Source organism: Triticum dicoccoides, chromosome 5B (genome assembly GCF_002162155.2).
Source record: "Triticum dicoccoides isolate Atlit2015 ecotype Zavitan chromosome 5B, WEW_v2.0, whole genome shotgun sequence".
Taxonomy (NCBI): Eukaryota; Viridiplantae; Streptophyta; class Magnoliopsida; order Poales; family Poaceae; genus Triticum; species Triticum dicoccoides.
Genome location: NC_041389.1, coordinates 269207571 through 269221880, shown reverse-complemented (window position 1 = coordinate 269221880; position 14310 = coordinate 269207571). Strand labels below are relative to the sequence as shown.

The 14310-nt window shown below is 45.9% G+C and overlaps 1 protein-coding gene across 2 annotated transcripts; it reads right to left on the bottom strand.

The window, feature by feature from the left end:
* Positions 1–1040: 1040 nt before the first annotated feature.
* Positions 1041–4869, bottom strand: LOC119308356 (pentatricopeptide repeat-containing protein At1g52620-like). Of its 2 annotated transcripts, none has more exons than XM_037584478.1 (2): positions 2151–4869; positions 1041–1907 (listed from the first exon to the last, which is right to left on the bottom strand). In XM_037584478.1, the coding sequence occupies exon 1, from the start codon at positions 4781–4783 to the stop codon at positions 2315–2317; it is 2469 nt and encodes an 822-aa protein (XP_037440375.1). In that variant the 5' UTR covers positions 4784–4869; the 3' UTR covers positions 1041–1907; positions 2151–2314. The 2 variants fall into 2 exon arrangements, with proteins under 2 accessions (XP_037440375.1, XP_037440376.1); XM_037584479.1 differs by having other exon boundaries at positions 1041–1902.
* Between the last annotated feature and the right edge of the window lie 9441 nt (positions 4870–14310).

Here is a 14310-nt window from a genome sequence, read left to right as displayed (position 1 = left end):
CAGCCACTCAGCACCCAATGTCACTGGCGCACAACACAAGGCCTAGCTGTTGAAGGCCTAGCCGCCTAGGAGATTCATGTGTTACAAGGAAATTACTATTGTTTAGTGATATATATATTTAATATATACATAATCATATTTTTAATATTTGAGGATTTTATGTTCATATCTTTAACGAGCTTAGCAAGCTAAATAAGCCAGCTCGCGAGTTATACGAGTCGAGCCAATCTTGGATTTGAGCTCGTTATAATAACGAGTCGAGTCGAGCTACCTCGTTAACGAAACGAGCTCTAGCGAGTTGAGCCGAGCTGGCTCGACTCGGCTCGAATTCCAGCCCTACTCATGACTAAAAGTAGTGGGACTAAAACTTGTTAGCCTCACCCATGCTTGATTCAGATACTAAAGAGACTAAAATCAAGTTAATGAGCATTTATTATCCTCCAAACCCTCCAATCCAGAACTCGCCTGTGTTAAAGGAAAGGAGTTAAATGAGGAGAGAGAGGACTATTCCACATTTTAGAGGGTGCTTGGATACGTTTTAGAGGACTATTCCCATGACTAAAAGTAGTGGAACTAAAATTTGCTAGCCTCACCCATGCTTGGATCCAAATACTAAAGAGACTAAAATCAAGTTATTGAGCATTTATTATCCTCCAAACCCTCCAATCCAGAACTCGCATGTGTTAAAGGAAAGGAATTAAATGAGGAGAGAAAGGGCTAATACATATTTTAGTAGGTTTCCTATGACTAAAAATTTTTAGCCTCAAGACTAGTCCTAGCCTCTCTTTAGTCAGGGGTGCTTGGAACTTTAGCCTCTAAAAAAGACTATTTTTAGTCAGACTAAAAATAGTCCCTTGGATCCAAGCACCCTCTTAGTAGGGATACGGGATACCTCTGACTAAAATAAATTAGTCTCAAGACTAGTTTTAGTCCCTCTTTAGTCAGGGGTGCTTGGAACTTTAGAAGAGACTATTTTTAGTCAGACTAAAATAAGTCCCTTGGATCCAAGCACCCTCTATATCCACAACAAAGATGAAACATGTTTTAATTGGTCATTAATTTCAGATGAATAGTGCTGCGCAGGAGTGATTATATATGTCTACATTAGTTTTTTATTTACGCGTATTTGGCTTCCACTAGTCGCTAGTGATGTACAGCATTCGAAAGTCATTAACAGTTAACATGTGTTGCCTTCTGTTATTCCGGCCATTACTATGCTCTATGCTCTAAAGTGCCACAAATCCTTGAAATGAACCTAAATGTCTCATAGAATTGTCATCAATCAATAGTTTTTCCAGTACCAATCAGAACTTTTCGGCCTCTAGGCCAGAGAGAGAGCACCAGGCCTCAGCAGATCAGGAACACACCTGATACCCTTGCAACCTGCAGGTTTCAGTTTTTTTTACCTGTGAACTTTCAGTTAAATTAGCTGTCTTGGTTTTCTGTTCCTTGCTAGTATTGGTCTAATGAAAAATATTGCTTTCATCAGTCTCCATTAGCTCAGTGGAAGAAATCCAAGTTCTGCCTTGCAACTCAGTAGGCTCATGGAAGACCAGTCAGCATTCTAATATGGCCGCTGTTACTGCCAAGTGTTTGTGGCTTTGTACACACTAAATTCCAACAGCCAAAGCAGTTCCATAGAGCTCCTTCCAGTATCAATAGATATATCAGTAACACCATGCCCTGTAAACCCTGAGTGTGTGCTCTACCAATTGATTCACAGTTCATTCACCTGCTTAATTGCACGAGCACTTGTTGAGAATCCACCTTACCAGAAAATTAAAGTCACATCAGATGAGTATTTGAAGTTTTTTTTCTTGATCAAGAGCAATCACTCGGTGATATTTATAAGGACATCCACTCCCCTAATAGATGTGAATGTGAAATCGGCATCTTCCTGTCCTGACCTGACCAAAATGCAAGATGTGATCACAAGATTAGTACACTAGAACGTATGCTGAGCCAGTTTTTTAGCAAATTAACAATGTGTTCTGAAGGTGATATTTTAGCAGTTTTGCATGTCCAATATTAAAATTCTAAACTCATATTGTCATGGTCTCATGGAATGTCAGCAAGCCAGAAAGAATTTGTCACAGGAGAATCAAGCAAAGGTCTATTCTAATATATCAATATGATATCAAGATTATTACCTTCAGGGAGACCATTTCTACTGGAGATCTAGTCATGCATTACCAGTGCTGGCAGAAATGTCCTGTAGATATGGTATTACAAACCATTCTACTCTTGGTCTTCACTTGCTGAGGTTGAAAATCAAATAAGTGTTATCCCTCATTTGCAAGTGCCGGGAACAATATCAGGAACAAGTAAATTTATGCTCCATTTGTTTTAAGGATCTACATTCTTCAAGATACAACCGCAGAGCACTAGAGACTTCACAACCAACTGACTTTGCTACATATTGATCAAACAGTATTTTGTACCCAGAGGCTATCTCAAGTTGATCTGGCCGAAAGTCATTAGGTAGGATGCTCCTCCAATCCCTTGATTTGCCAACAGAACAAAATCCATAAAGAAGTGCAATGAAAGTGACAGAGTCCGGTGAGTAGCCTTTGTTAGCCATCTTATTTAATATGTCCAATGCGTTACGAAGCATATTGTGTCTGCATAGGCTGAAAATAATAGCATTGTATGCTGCATTCCCTGGATCCCATTTGCCATTAACCAAACCCCTGAATATGTCTAAAAGAGCACCCTTGTCATGCATCTTAACAGTACCACTGCAGTTTGAACTGACGATACAAGCCATAGAGTTAGTGAGACCAGTAACTAAACAATGCAACGTAATATCACTAGGAGCACAATGATTAATCAGCATGTGTTCAAAATATGCAGCAGCTTTCATCGCTTTATCTTTTTTAAACAGGCTACCAATTAAAATGGTATAAGTTATCACATTGGGGAATGGACCTTCAAGTTGCATGTCTGCGAATATATCTTCTGCAGTATCTGTATCACCTAGCTTGCAGTATCCATTTATTAATGATGAGTATGTAACAACATTTGGTTGGCATCTCCTTTTCGTCATTTCGCACAGTAACCTTAGAGCTCCACCCATATTGCCTTGTTTAACATAGCCAGTGATAAGAGTGGAATATGTAAACTCATCTGGGATACACCTCACCTTTCTCATGTTGTTCATGCATACAATTGCCTCATCCAGCATTCCAAACTGACAGTATCCTTTTATCATAGCATTATAGCCAACAACATCAAGGCGGACACCCTTTTGTTCCATGAATTCGAATACTTTCCTTGCCTCGTCAAGACTCTCATTCCTAATGAACCCATCAATCAATGTGGTGTAAACAAATTTATCAGGGTGGACATTTTGCTCGAGCATCTCTGCTAGAAGGTTTCTAGCTGCAGGGAGCATATGTTTCTTGCATAGGCAACTAATCAGTACATTATATATGTTAGCATCAGGGAGAAGCTGTCTCGCTGTCATCTTCTCCCGGACAAGCAATGCCTCACTGACTTGCCCAGCAACAACAAGACCATGAATCAGGGCTCCAAATGTGACCACATCAGGAGTATACCCTCTTTCCATCATTTCCATAAGCAAATTGGATGCATCCATCACTTGTCCTCTAATGCAGAAGCCATGAATCAATGACGTATAACTGAATAGATTTGGGTTTACCTCCCTCCTAATGGCCTCCCTCAACAGACGCTCAGCCTCTTGAACACGCCCTTCCCGGCAGAGCCCAGATATCAAAGTACTAAAAGTGATGACATCAGGGTCACAGCCACTTGCAAAAATCTGCTTCAAGACTACCATTGCCTGTGGTGCAGACCGGCATTTGCACAAAGCATCGATGACACTGTTATAAATCTCGATGTTGGGGGACAGTCTCCTTTCCCGCATCTCTGACAGCAAATAGGTAACCTTCTCAAGATCACCCTTCCTCCCGAGCCAGCTCATAAGAGTTCCATATGTTACCACAGTTGGCAATATCCCCTTCATTTCCATCTCACCCAAGAGCAACAGTCCCCTACCCATGTCGCCGCGTCGACAATACCCATCGATCAAGACATTATAGAACACAGTATTTGGCACGCACCCTGCCCCCCACCTCGCCTCAATCAACTTCACACCCTTCTCGACCCGCCCTTCCAAGCAAAGGCCCCGGACCATCACACATGTGCTGTAATCATCCGCGCCACCTTCCTTAGCAAGCATTTCGTCATACAGCTTGTGGGCGTCGTCCCACTGCCGCCGCTCCACAAGGAGTCTGAGCAGGCAGTTGCTGTGGATCGCCGCAGGGAGCATTCCATACTGCCCCCTGACGCGCTCGCACATCTCGGTGGCCTTCGTTTCGATCCCGGCGTTGGCGTAGGCAGCCACAAGCTCGCCGAGGCAAGCATACGTGGGCGCGACGCCCGCGAGAGACATGTCCTGGAGCGTGAAGTCGACGGCGTCGAAGCGGCCGGAGCGGGCGAGGAGGCGGAGGAGGGCGGAATGCGCGATAGGCGTGGGCGGCGGGAGTTTGTCGGCGTCATGGTGGCGGCTGCCGGAGTGGGAGCGGGACCAGGAGAGGAGCGCTAGGGCGAGGTCGGGGTCGCGCAGGGAGACGACGGCATCGGCGAGGCTGCCGTCTGAGAGCGGGGAGGGGAGGAGCGCGGCGAGGGAGCGGGCCCAGGCCGGATTGGTAGAGCGGTTGGCGAGGACCCGCGCGAGCGACTCCGCGAGGGCGGGCGGGATCGGGTTGTGGCTGCGGCGACGGCCTGGGAGCGCGGTGATGCGGGGCAGGAGCCTGGACATGAAACGGTGAGGCGGCGGCCGCCGCTGCGGTGGGAGGAGGAGGCCGGAAGGGTGGAGGGGGGAGGTAGGCAATGCGGCGGCGCGGGACGAACAGGAGGACGGCCTTAGACTCCAGAGACCAGCGGCTACTTTCTGCTGCATCTCGGCCGTTGAACGGCGAGGTCGTATGCTCCCCAGACTGCATCCAACCGTCCGCCGAATTTGCCTGGCAGCTGCCTCCTGGGGAGGTTTACTGAAAAGGTTTTTGAGTTTTTTTTAACGGAGGCATAAGAATGGCCCGTCTATTAATTGAAGAGAAAATAATTTCACTCAAAAAACATTTAAGGAGAAAATAAAGTTTTACAAGAGACCCGCAATCACAACATGGCAATTATTCATGTAAAATAATATGCTACTACCTCCGTCCGGGTTTATTAGGCCCCTCTCATTATGGGCTAATATTTGACCAACAAATTTAACTATGTCACAAAGATTATTTGTAGCATATTCTATATTTCATTAATCTTATGAATGGTCAAAGTTATTCATTAATCTTATGAATGGTCAAAGTTTGGCTCAAATATTAGGGGGCTTAATAAATCCGGACAGAGGTAGTAGTTTTTTGCGTCCACGGTAACCCAAAACTTGGCCTCCTCTAAGATGATATTTAGAAGGATAGGCGGCGGCGCACACATGTGAGTATGTGACGGAACACCCGAACATTTCTCTAGTTCCAAATTGTCCAAGAGACAAGCATAACGAGGGAGGCCATAGCACACTTATTGGGGTTTTGTTTGTCGATTTTTTTATCCCACCAGTCATTAACGAAGCTTTTGAGGTGCCAAGTGACAGTGTCCATGTGCTCAATGTAAAACGTGTAGGAAGATTGGTTTGGGGAGACTAACTCACACATAGAAAGGGTGGCGTCAGTCAGAGGATTACAAAGAGATAGATGCAAAGTAGCGTTAGTATCTAATCTAATCTAATTATATCATACATATGTATCTACATGTTCTGCCAGCCTCCCTCGATCTCAACTATGGGAAACATGTTGAGTGTGTTTGCACTCCTGAAACGATTCAAGTGGCAGCGGTTTTGTAAATATGTCGGCTAGCTGATCTTTGAGGACACAAACCGAACTTGCAACATCTTCTGATCAACTCGTTCATGAACAAAGTGAAAATTTATCCCAATGTGCTTTGTCCGCGCATGAAAAATGATTTGGAAGAGAGATAAGTGGCAACAATATTATCACACCATATAACTAGTGGAGAATCCTGTCAAAACCAAGTTCTTTGAGCAAACCCAGATAAGTTCCGATGTGCTATTGGTGACCGCCTTGTACTCAGACTTCGTGCTAGAGCGAGACACCGTAACCTGTTTGCGCACATTCCAAGCAATCAGGTCGCCACCATGAAAGAGGGCATATCCCCACGTGGATCACCTATCCCCAACATCACCGACCCAATCAGCATCAGAATACATAGAAATGGAACAGGAAACTGAGGGCGAAATGAGAAGACCATGATTTAGAGTACCATGAATAAACTGAAGGATCCTTTTGACAGCAGACCACCAATCTTCAGTAGGTGAGTGAAGAAATTGACATACACGGTTGAGAGCAAACGCCAAGTCTAGACATGTAAAAGTGAGATAGTACAAGCCACCAACAAGACTCCTATAGGTACCGGCATCATCATAGTCCAGAGGAGAACTATCAGCATGAAATAGTTTGACAACATCAGACATAGGAGTGTCGACAATCTTGCACTTCATCATACCGGCATGCCGAAGAAGATCAAGTGCATATTTACGCTGTGTTAGAGTAAGCCCACCGGAACGTCGAGCAACTTCAATACCAAGGACATAATGGAGAGGACCAAAGTTGTTAACAACAAACTCCTAACAATCAATAGCCTATGAGGATGAACTGAGCACGATGATGTCATTGACATAAACAATGAGTTAAAGAGTAATATCCAGCCGATGCAGGATAAACAAGGAGGTATCAGCGGTGAAAGCAACAAGGCCATATTGTTGAAGAACATAAGCAAGTCGAGCATGCCATATTTGAAGAGCCTGCTTGAGATCATATATGGCTTTAATAAGTGGACATATATGCACACAAGCTCACTCACAAAATGATTAGGACTAAACAAAACGATGTACAATGTGAACGGGTTCTTCACCCAATTTCACCATAAAGGTTGGCTACGCATGCACACATGGCATTTTACGAAACATATATAATGTGTGGTGGAGCCAGTCCACTAAGATTCAAATCCTAGATTTAACGTTGATGCTTGCAATTTTTTTGCATTTATTTCAAACTTGTCGGTGATGTTCTGGAGGAGACATTCTCATCGATTACGAAAGCATATGTGATGACTTCGTTAGTCTTAAAATGATGTGGTCTCAGTCTCTTGAAGATGCTCAAGTAAATAGCATAAAACTACTACTTTACAGGTTATGGTTCCAAAAAACTACATGTTTTTAATTTTTCTCAGATAACTACCAAGTGGGTGATCGGCTGTTTCAAAAAACCCAAATCGTCGAGTGATTTAAAGTTGATCACGATTCTGACAGGTCGAGCCCACACCTAAACGAACTGTCTATTTGACCGTTAACTTACAAATGGAGCCCACATGTCAGTGTCTCTTCCTTCTCTCCCTCCCCTGAACTCTCTCTTGAGCACGAGCAGGGCACACACCCCCTCCCGAGCCGGCGACTTTGTCCTCTTCCAAGTCGGCGACACCCATCCTCGGCCTCCCTCTCTCCTACACCGTCGGAAGCCAGCAACTCGCAGCCACCAGCTAGCCACCGCCGGAAGCGGCCAGGTCCGACGGCCAGGGCGCATGCGTCAGATCGACCGGGGCGCCACCGGAAACCACCACGCACCGCACCAACTTGGCTGGGGTGCCGACAGTCGAGGACACGCGCCACACCAACTCGCGAGGCGGGGCTGGGTGGGCTGCAAGGAGCAGCAATAGAGGTCGTCCTGGCTCGGCGGCTGCAAGGAGCAGCAGCAGAGGCCGTCGCGGCTCGGCGGCTGCAAAGGAGCAGCATCAATGGCCGTCTCTGCGGCCAAGGAGCAGGAGAGGGCGTCCTGCAGGTGCGTGGCGGCGGCATGGAGCACGACATCGCGCGGCGGCGGCCATGAACAGGAACCCGATCACTTTTTCAGAAAAACTACAGGGACGTGATTGCTTTTTTAGAAAAATAGCAGGGACCTGATTGCTTTATATAAATGTTTATAGGGGCTGCTTTGTAAAAAGTGAGGACATTTTTGTAAATTTGGAAAAGAACCGGGGATTGAAGTTTTTTTGTTTGAATATGAGGTAGAGACACTGACATGTGGGCCCCACTTGTAAGTTAACGGTCAACCAATCGGTTCGTTTAAGTGCGGGCCTGACCTGTCATAATCGTGATCGACTTTAAATCACTCGATGATTTGAGTTTTTTGAAACAGCCGACCACCCACTTGGTAGTTATCTGAGAAAAAATAAAAACATGTAGTTTTTTTGGAACCCTAGCTTGTAAAGTAGTAGTTTTATGCTATTTACTCAAGATTCTTGTAGGGATAAAAAGTGTGTGCGTGTATTTATAAAGGTGGGTATATGTGCATATGCATTTGTACCATTTAAAAAAAAGTGTGCCATCAGAAGTTTTAACTTGGACCACTATAGTAGTACTATCATTTAATATTTGTCAAGATTGGCGAAGTATATATACTACTAGCATTTTAGCCTAACTCAGTTGGTTATTTATGGTGGAACCAGTCAATCAGGATTCTAGTCCTAGAATTAAGAGTGATGCTCGTATTTTTCTAAGTTTATTTCAGAAATATGTCGTTTCAGTTTTTAGAAGGTGTTTATAGAAATAAGGTGTGCATATGCACCTTAAGGATGAATGTACATGCGTTTGCATGAGCATCTGAATGTTTGTACTGTGTTAAAAAATAATATTCGAACAACTGTCAACGTATGGTTAAAGACGCATGTAGAATAAATTCTTTTTGATGGTGCACATGTATAATAATTGGATTCGTAGCAAAAGGTAAGGTTTCATCTTTTAAACAAGGACGCCGATAAGTGCCATACGTGTGGGCGTTAGGGAGGCTGCCCACACATTTTATGTGGTGTATAAGAGAAACAGCCCACGCACCTACGAATGTGCAAAACAAGTAATGCCCACACACCTCTTTTTTCTCCTCCCGATCCCTCTCACACGCGTGCGTGTGGGCGAAGTAGATAACGCCCACACGCCCTGTATGTCAGGCCTCGTACATCGTGGTCCCGCACGCCACGTGTGACAGTCACCACGCGCCCGCAGTTGCCATGGTCCAGACCCTCGTCCATGTTCGTTTAACTGCAGTTGCCATGTCGCTGAACTACGGTTGCCATAGTTGCTCAACTGCAGTTGCCATGTATGGTGTGGTCTACTGTAAGTTGTCATGATTTCAAAACTTTAGGAGTTGCCACATACTAACACTAGGCAGTTGAGAGAGTTGCCATGTGCTCACAAGCATGCTAGGGCGTTGCCATGTAAAAAGGAAGAGTTGCCATCTGTTTACGTGCACGTTAGGGCAGTTGCCATGTATCATGCAAAAACACATGGCAACTCGGTAAAGAGAGAGTTGCCATCTGCTAACGTGCACACTAGGCAGTTGCCGTGTACCCTGCAAAACACATGGCAACTCGGATAAAAAGAGAGTTGCCACCTGCTTATAAAGCACACTGGGGCAGTTGCCATGTGCGCTGCAAAACATATGGCAACTAGCAGCTTGGGTGTGGTAGAGGAGACGGGCGTGTGGGCGAGATGGCAAATGCCCACACACTAGCCCTTGTGCGCGCATGGAAAGTGACGTGTGCGCAAACTGTTGAACGCCCACACACCAGCCCCTCCCGAGTGGTGAAATGGCCGTGTGAGCGACCGGATGAACGCCCACACACCAGGCCAATCCTACGTGGTACTAAAAACATGCCAAGATTCATGCGCTCACGAACGGATGCAGATCTACGCGTGTGGGCAAGATGCAAATGCCCACGCGTGTGGGCGTTAACATTTCCGTTAAACAAACCCTGTTGAGATCAACAGGAGGGCCCACCGATTGATTCTGTTTCCGATTCCTCTCTTCGGTCCTGTGAGTGTCGGCCTCTGTCTCCACGTTGTCGGATCCCGGCCGCCTTTAGTTTGAGCAAAATTTCACATATTTGACCTGAGGCCTAAATCAGTTCACAAACTGACCTGCTTTCAAAAAAAATTCACTCTGCTGACCCTTTCATGTGGCGCCCGACAGCTGGGCGCCGCACCCTACTGTGCAGCGCCCATCACTTAGGCGTTGCACATCCTGCCAGCGTGGCAGCCCTGGTCCAGTTGCGGCCCCACAGACAGCACTGCAGCGCCTAAGACTTACGCGCCGCACTGTGTATATTGTAGCGCCCGTGTCTTAGGCGCTGCACGTTGACTTAGCCCGCATCGGGCCAGACCCTCCCAGGCAGTTCTTCCAGTTGCTCTGTTGTCACAGAGAGCGGCGGCGGCGCCGCCCCCTTCAGATCCCCCCACACCCCCTCTCAGATTTGAAGTTTTGAGGCGTGGATTCGATCTCCAATCCTTCCTAGTACGTAAACTCCTCCGTTCCCTTTCTTTTCCTCCGTAAAATCGTTCGGTGTTCCAGATTAAGTTTTTTGATGTAATATTGCAATTGGAGATGATAAGTCATCCATCTCAGGAGCCATTTCCTGGTCTGACCTTCAAATGTGGAATCCTTTTCTCATCAATGGCAAGTACTTTGAAAACAACTATCAAAATTTTATTTAGTTTTACAAGTATGCAGAGAGCCGACAAGGCAGCAATGCTATTGTTCAAATGTGGTCAAGGCAGGCTTTCGGTGTTTCAGAATGAGCACACATTCATTGCAACCAAAAGAATTGGTAGTCATATCCGGTAGTATATGATTCTTGTTGTGATGGAGGATGTGTAGTCATATCCGGTGTTCATATCCGGTGTTCATTCGTTAGGTGGAAACCCTTTCGGTGTTGTGATGGAGGATGTGTAGTCATATCCGGTAGTATATGATTCTTGTTAGTTAAACCTAGATTGTTTATTTTTTTAGATATATATGAGATGCCTAGTTTTGTAGATAATTATGAGATGTTGAGTTTTGTAGCTATATGTGAGATGTTGAGTTTTTTTAGATATATATTAGATGTTGAGTGTTTTCCGATATTTGAGATGAACTCATGTATGTTTATTGTTTGAAATTGTAAGGATGGTTTGGCTTCTGGACGATGTCTACGACGTGCAACACCGGTCCTACATGATGCGCGAGAAGGATAAGGTAATAATGAGTACTCTAAATCTTTTGCAAATTTGCCTTTAGTTGAAATTTACATGCCCTAAGATTTGTCATTACTTGTTTTTTGCAGAAGCTTGAACCTCTGAAGATTCGGTATCACGGGGTCTCTGGTCCTGCCATGCCTTACGATGAGCGGTACACACCGTACATCAAGCAGGCAGGACTACTCCCGTGGATTCTGTTGGTCAGTCGGTCCACGCCGAATCTGAACGCTCCACTGGTGTCCGCTCTTGTTGATCGGTGGAGGCCAGAGACCCACAGTTTCCATCTTCGGACCGGGGAGATGACCGTGACGCTCGAGGATGTCTCGTTGATCACCGGTCTTGCTATCGATGGGAGGCCTCTATGTATGAGCACCGATTCTGATGGGTGGCGCGAGCAGATGATTGCTCTTATCGGTATGGCTCCTACTGAGGCTGAGGATGATGTAGAGGAGGGAGAAGAGAAGAAGAAGAGGGAAAGGAAGGCAGCTGGAGCTGCTTTCACGTGGATTCAAAATAACTTTGCGACGTGCCCTCCGGATGCAACTGATGATGTGATCCAGACACATGCTCGTGTGTATATGTGGTACATTGTGTTGAGGACTTTGTTTCCTGACTCCACTGGCAAGAACGCTCCATGGATGTGGCTGAAGGCGTTGACCGTCTTCGGTAGCAAATGGAGCTGGGGTTCAGCGACTCTTGCCTACTTGTACCGACAGGTAGTTGGTCTGTTTTGTGATCAACTCATTTATTCATTAGCAATGCAAGCTTGCTGTCAAGTTAACATTGTTTTTCTTTCATATGTAGCTGGATGATGCGTGTTGCAGGATCACACCTAGTGCAGGCATTGGTGGTAATCTGCTTCTACTTTCTGTATGGAGCTGGGAGCGTCTGCCTGTTGGACGCCCGAAGAGCGTCAGGTTTGATCCTTGGTATGCAGATGAACATGACAAATTACGGCGCCCCACGTGGGCTTACAAGTGGGATATCGTTTTCGAGATGACGAACAATGTCAATCTCATGTACCAAAAGTGCATTGCCGAGTTGGACACGATTACGCCTGAGCAGGTAAGGAGGTCATTACTTAAGTCCTTTCTCATGCTTGCTTGAAAAATAGTTATCAAATTTGCATTGTTGCCTTGTTTCATAGGTGGAATGGCAGCCATATGGCGCGGGTGAGAGCTTGGGGTACACCGCGGACTTCCGCCTCAACCCGATGTGCTTGCGGGATAAGGATCTCTGGCTTATGCGGTGCCCATTGATATGCAACTGGGCGGTTGAGTTTCATTTGCCGCATCGCGTGTATCGTCAGTTTGGTCTTTTCCAGCCTCACCCGCCGGATTGGGTGGACACGGATAAAGCACTTCATAGGTAAGAGAGCATGTGTGCGTATTGTCTAATCATCGGGACTCCTTTTGATTGTGCTAATGTTTGGTTTTATACCACGCAGGTTGGGCAGGAGAAGGCAACGAAAGATAAAGGACTGGGCCAAGCATCATTCTGCGTATGTTACCCGCTTCCAGCTTTGTGTGGAGCAAGCTCGTAGCACTGCACGCGCCCCGCTTCGTGAGCACAACTCACTTGCTTTTGATAACTACGTACGATGGTTTATTGGAACTACTCGAGTTGAGATATGCCCGCCGGCATATAATGAGGATATTCTTGAAGAACCCGTAAACTTTGAGGATCTAGCAAAGGGGAAGTACAACAGAGATGTCAGGCTAGGGCAAGGAGTGCCTGCTGTTCTGGTGATTAACTATGTGGTAAAGTGCTCCCCTCTTTACTTTCCTGTTGACCGTATTACACATGTTTGAATGGCTAACGCATTCATTTTTTCTCATCCGCAGTGCACCGAGATCAAGAAAGCAGCTGATGAGAGCCAGTCTATTCTGGAGAAGACACCGGTTGGAACTGGCAATGATGATGGTTCACTACGAGCATTCCTCAAGGTACATATCGCATTCACTATGAGAGCCAGTCTATGTTGCGAAGTTTGATATCTTACACACTTGTTCATGTTACAGCGTCAGGCCAAGAAGTTAAGGCGGTTATCGAACCTTCTCGGTTGCCGTGATCCTGAATATGATGAACCATCTGCCTCTAGGTCTGGTACACCATCAGACCCCGCACCTCACCATGAGGGGGACAATGTGAGTTCCTCATATGCTTATGTGGATGATGAGGGCGGGATCACCCAAGAGGTATGACTAATCATTTAGATGTGATTCTCACTTGATTACGACATCGGCCTTCACCATATTGTTTCGTTGTGTGATAGGGCGATGAGCTTGATGATGACATGACTTTGGCGGACGCTCAAGCTCGGTCCGCATATGTGTTCAAGCCTAGGCAGCCCAGACGCCGGTACACGCCCAACGACTATGACAACAGAGGCAACCCAAAGGTGGTCGTAGGGACCTCGCGGATGGCTAGATTGGATGATGAGGCGGAGGAGGAGGCGGAGGCGGAGCCGCAGGCGGAGGAGGAAGTGCACGAAGAGGAGCCTCGTGCTCCTAAAAAGAAGAAGATTACCTGCAGGCGTGGCACCAGGAACACGCGTGGAAGGCATTAGTGCTTTGTGTTAGGTTGATGAACTTGTGAGGTTATGTTATATGATGAACTTGTGAACTTGTGAGGTTATGTTATGGTATTTGTGTTTGCAAACTTGAATTGTCTTAAATGATGTGATGTTCAAGTTATTAGTTCTCTTTGCTTAGCATGTCCAGTTTATAGTACTTTTATTGATGTTTTAGTTATTTGAGTGCTGCTGCACCCCACCCAAAATGGCATCTGTTTCTGCAGTTTTGCTTATAGCAACACTGCAGCGCCCAACATTTAGACGCTGCACTATACTGTGTGGCGCCCAACAGTTAGGCGCTGCACTGTACAGTGCAGCGCCCTGCCCTTAGGCGCTGCACTACTGCCATGGCTATCCAGAAAGCCAGCAGTTACTCCCATGGCTACTCCCACTACATCCATAATACTTACAATGACTGCAGCATCACAGCAATATGAACAAACACAAATTTTATGCCGACGATGTTCATAACTTAAGATAATTCAAACATTAGTACGACATGGTTCACGACACATTCATTACAAATGACAAATGGCAGCTTGCCCTAGAAGATAGTTCACCAACATCTCACATGCCCTCACAACTTCACAACACATTCATTAGAAGATAGTTGACGAGGAGTGCACCGAAG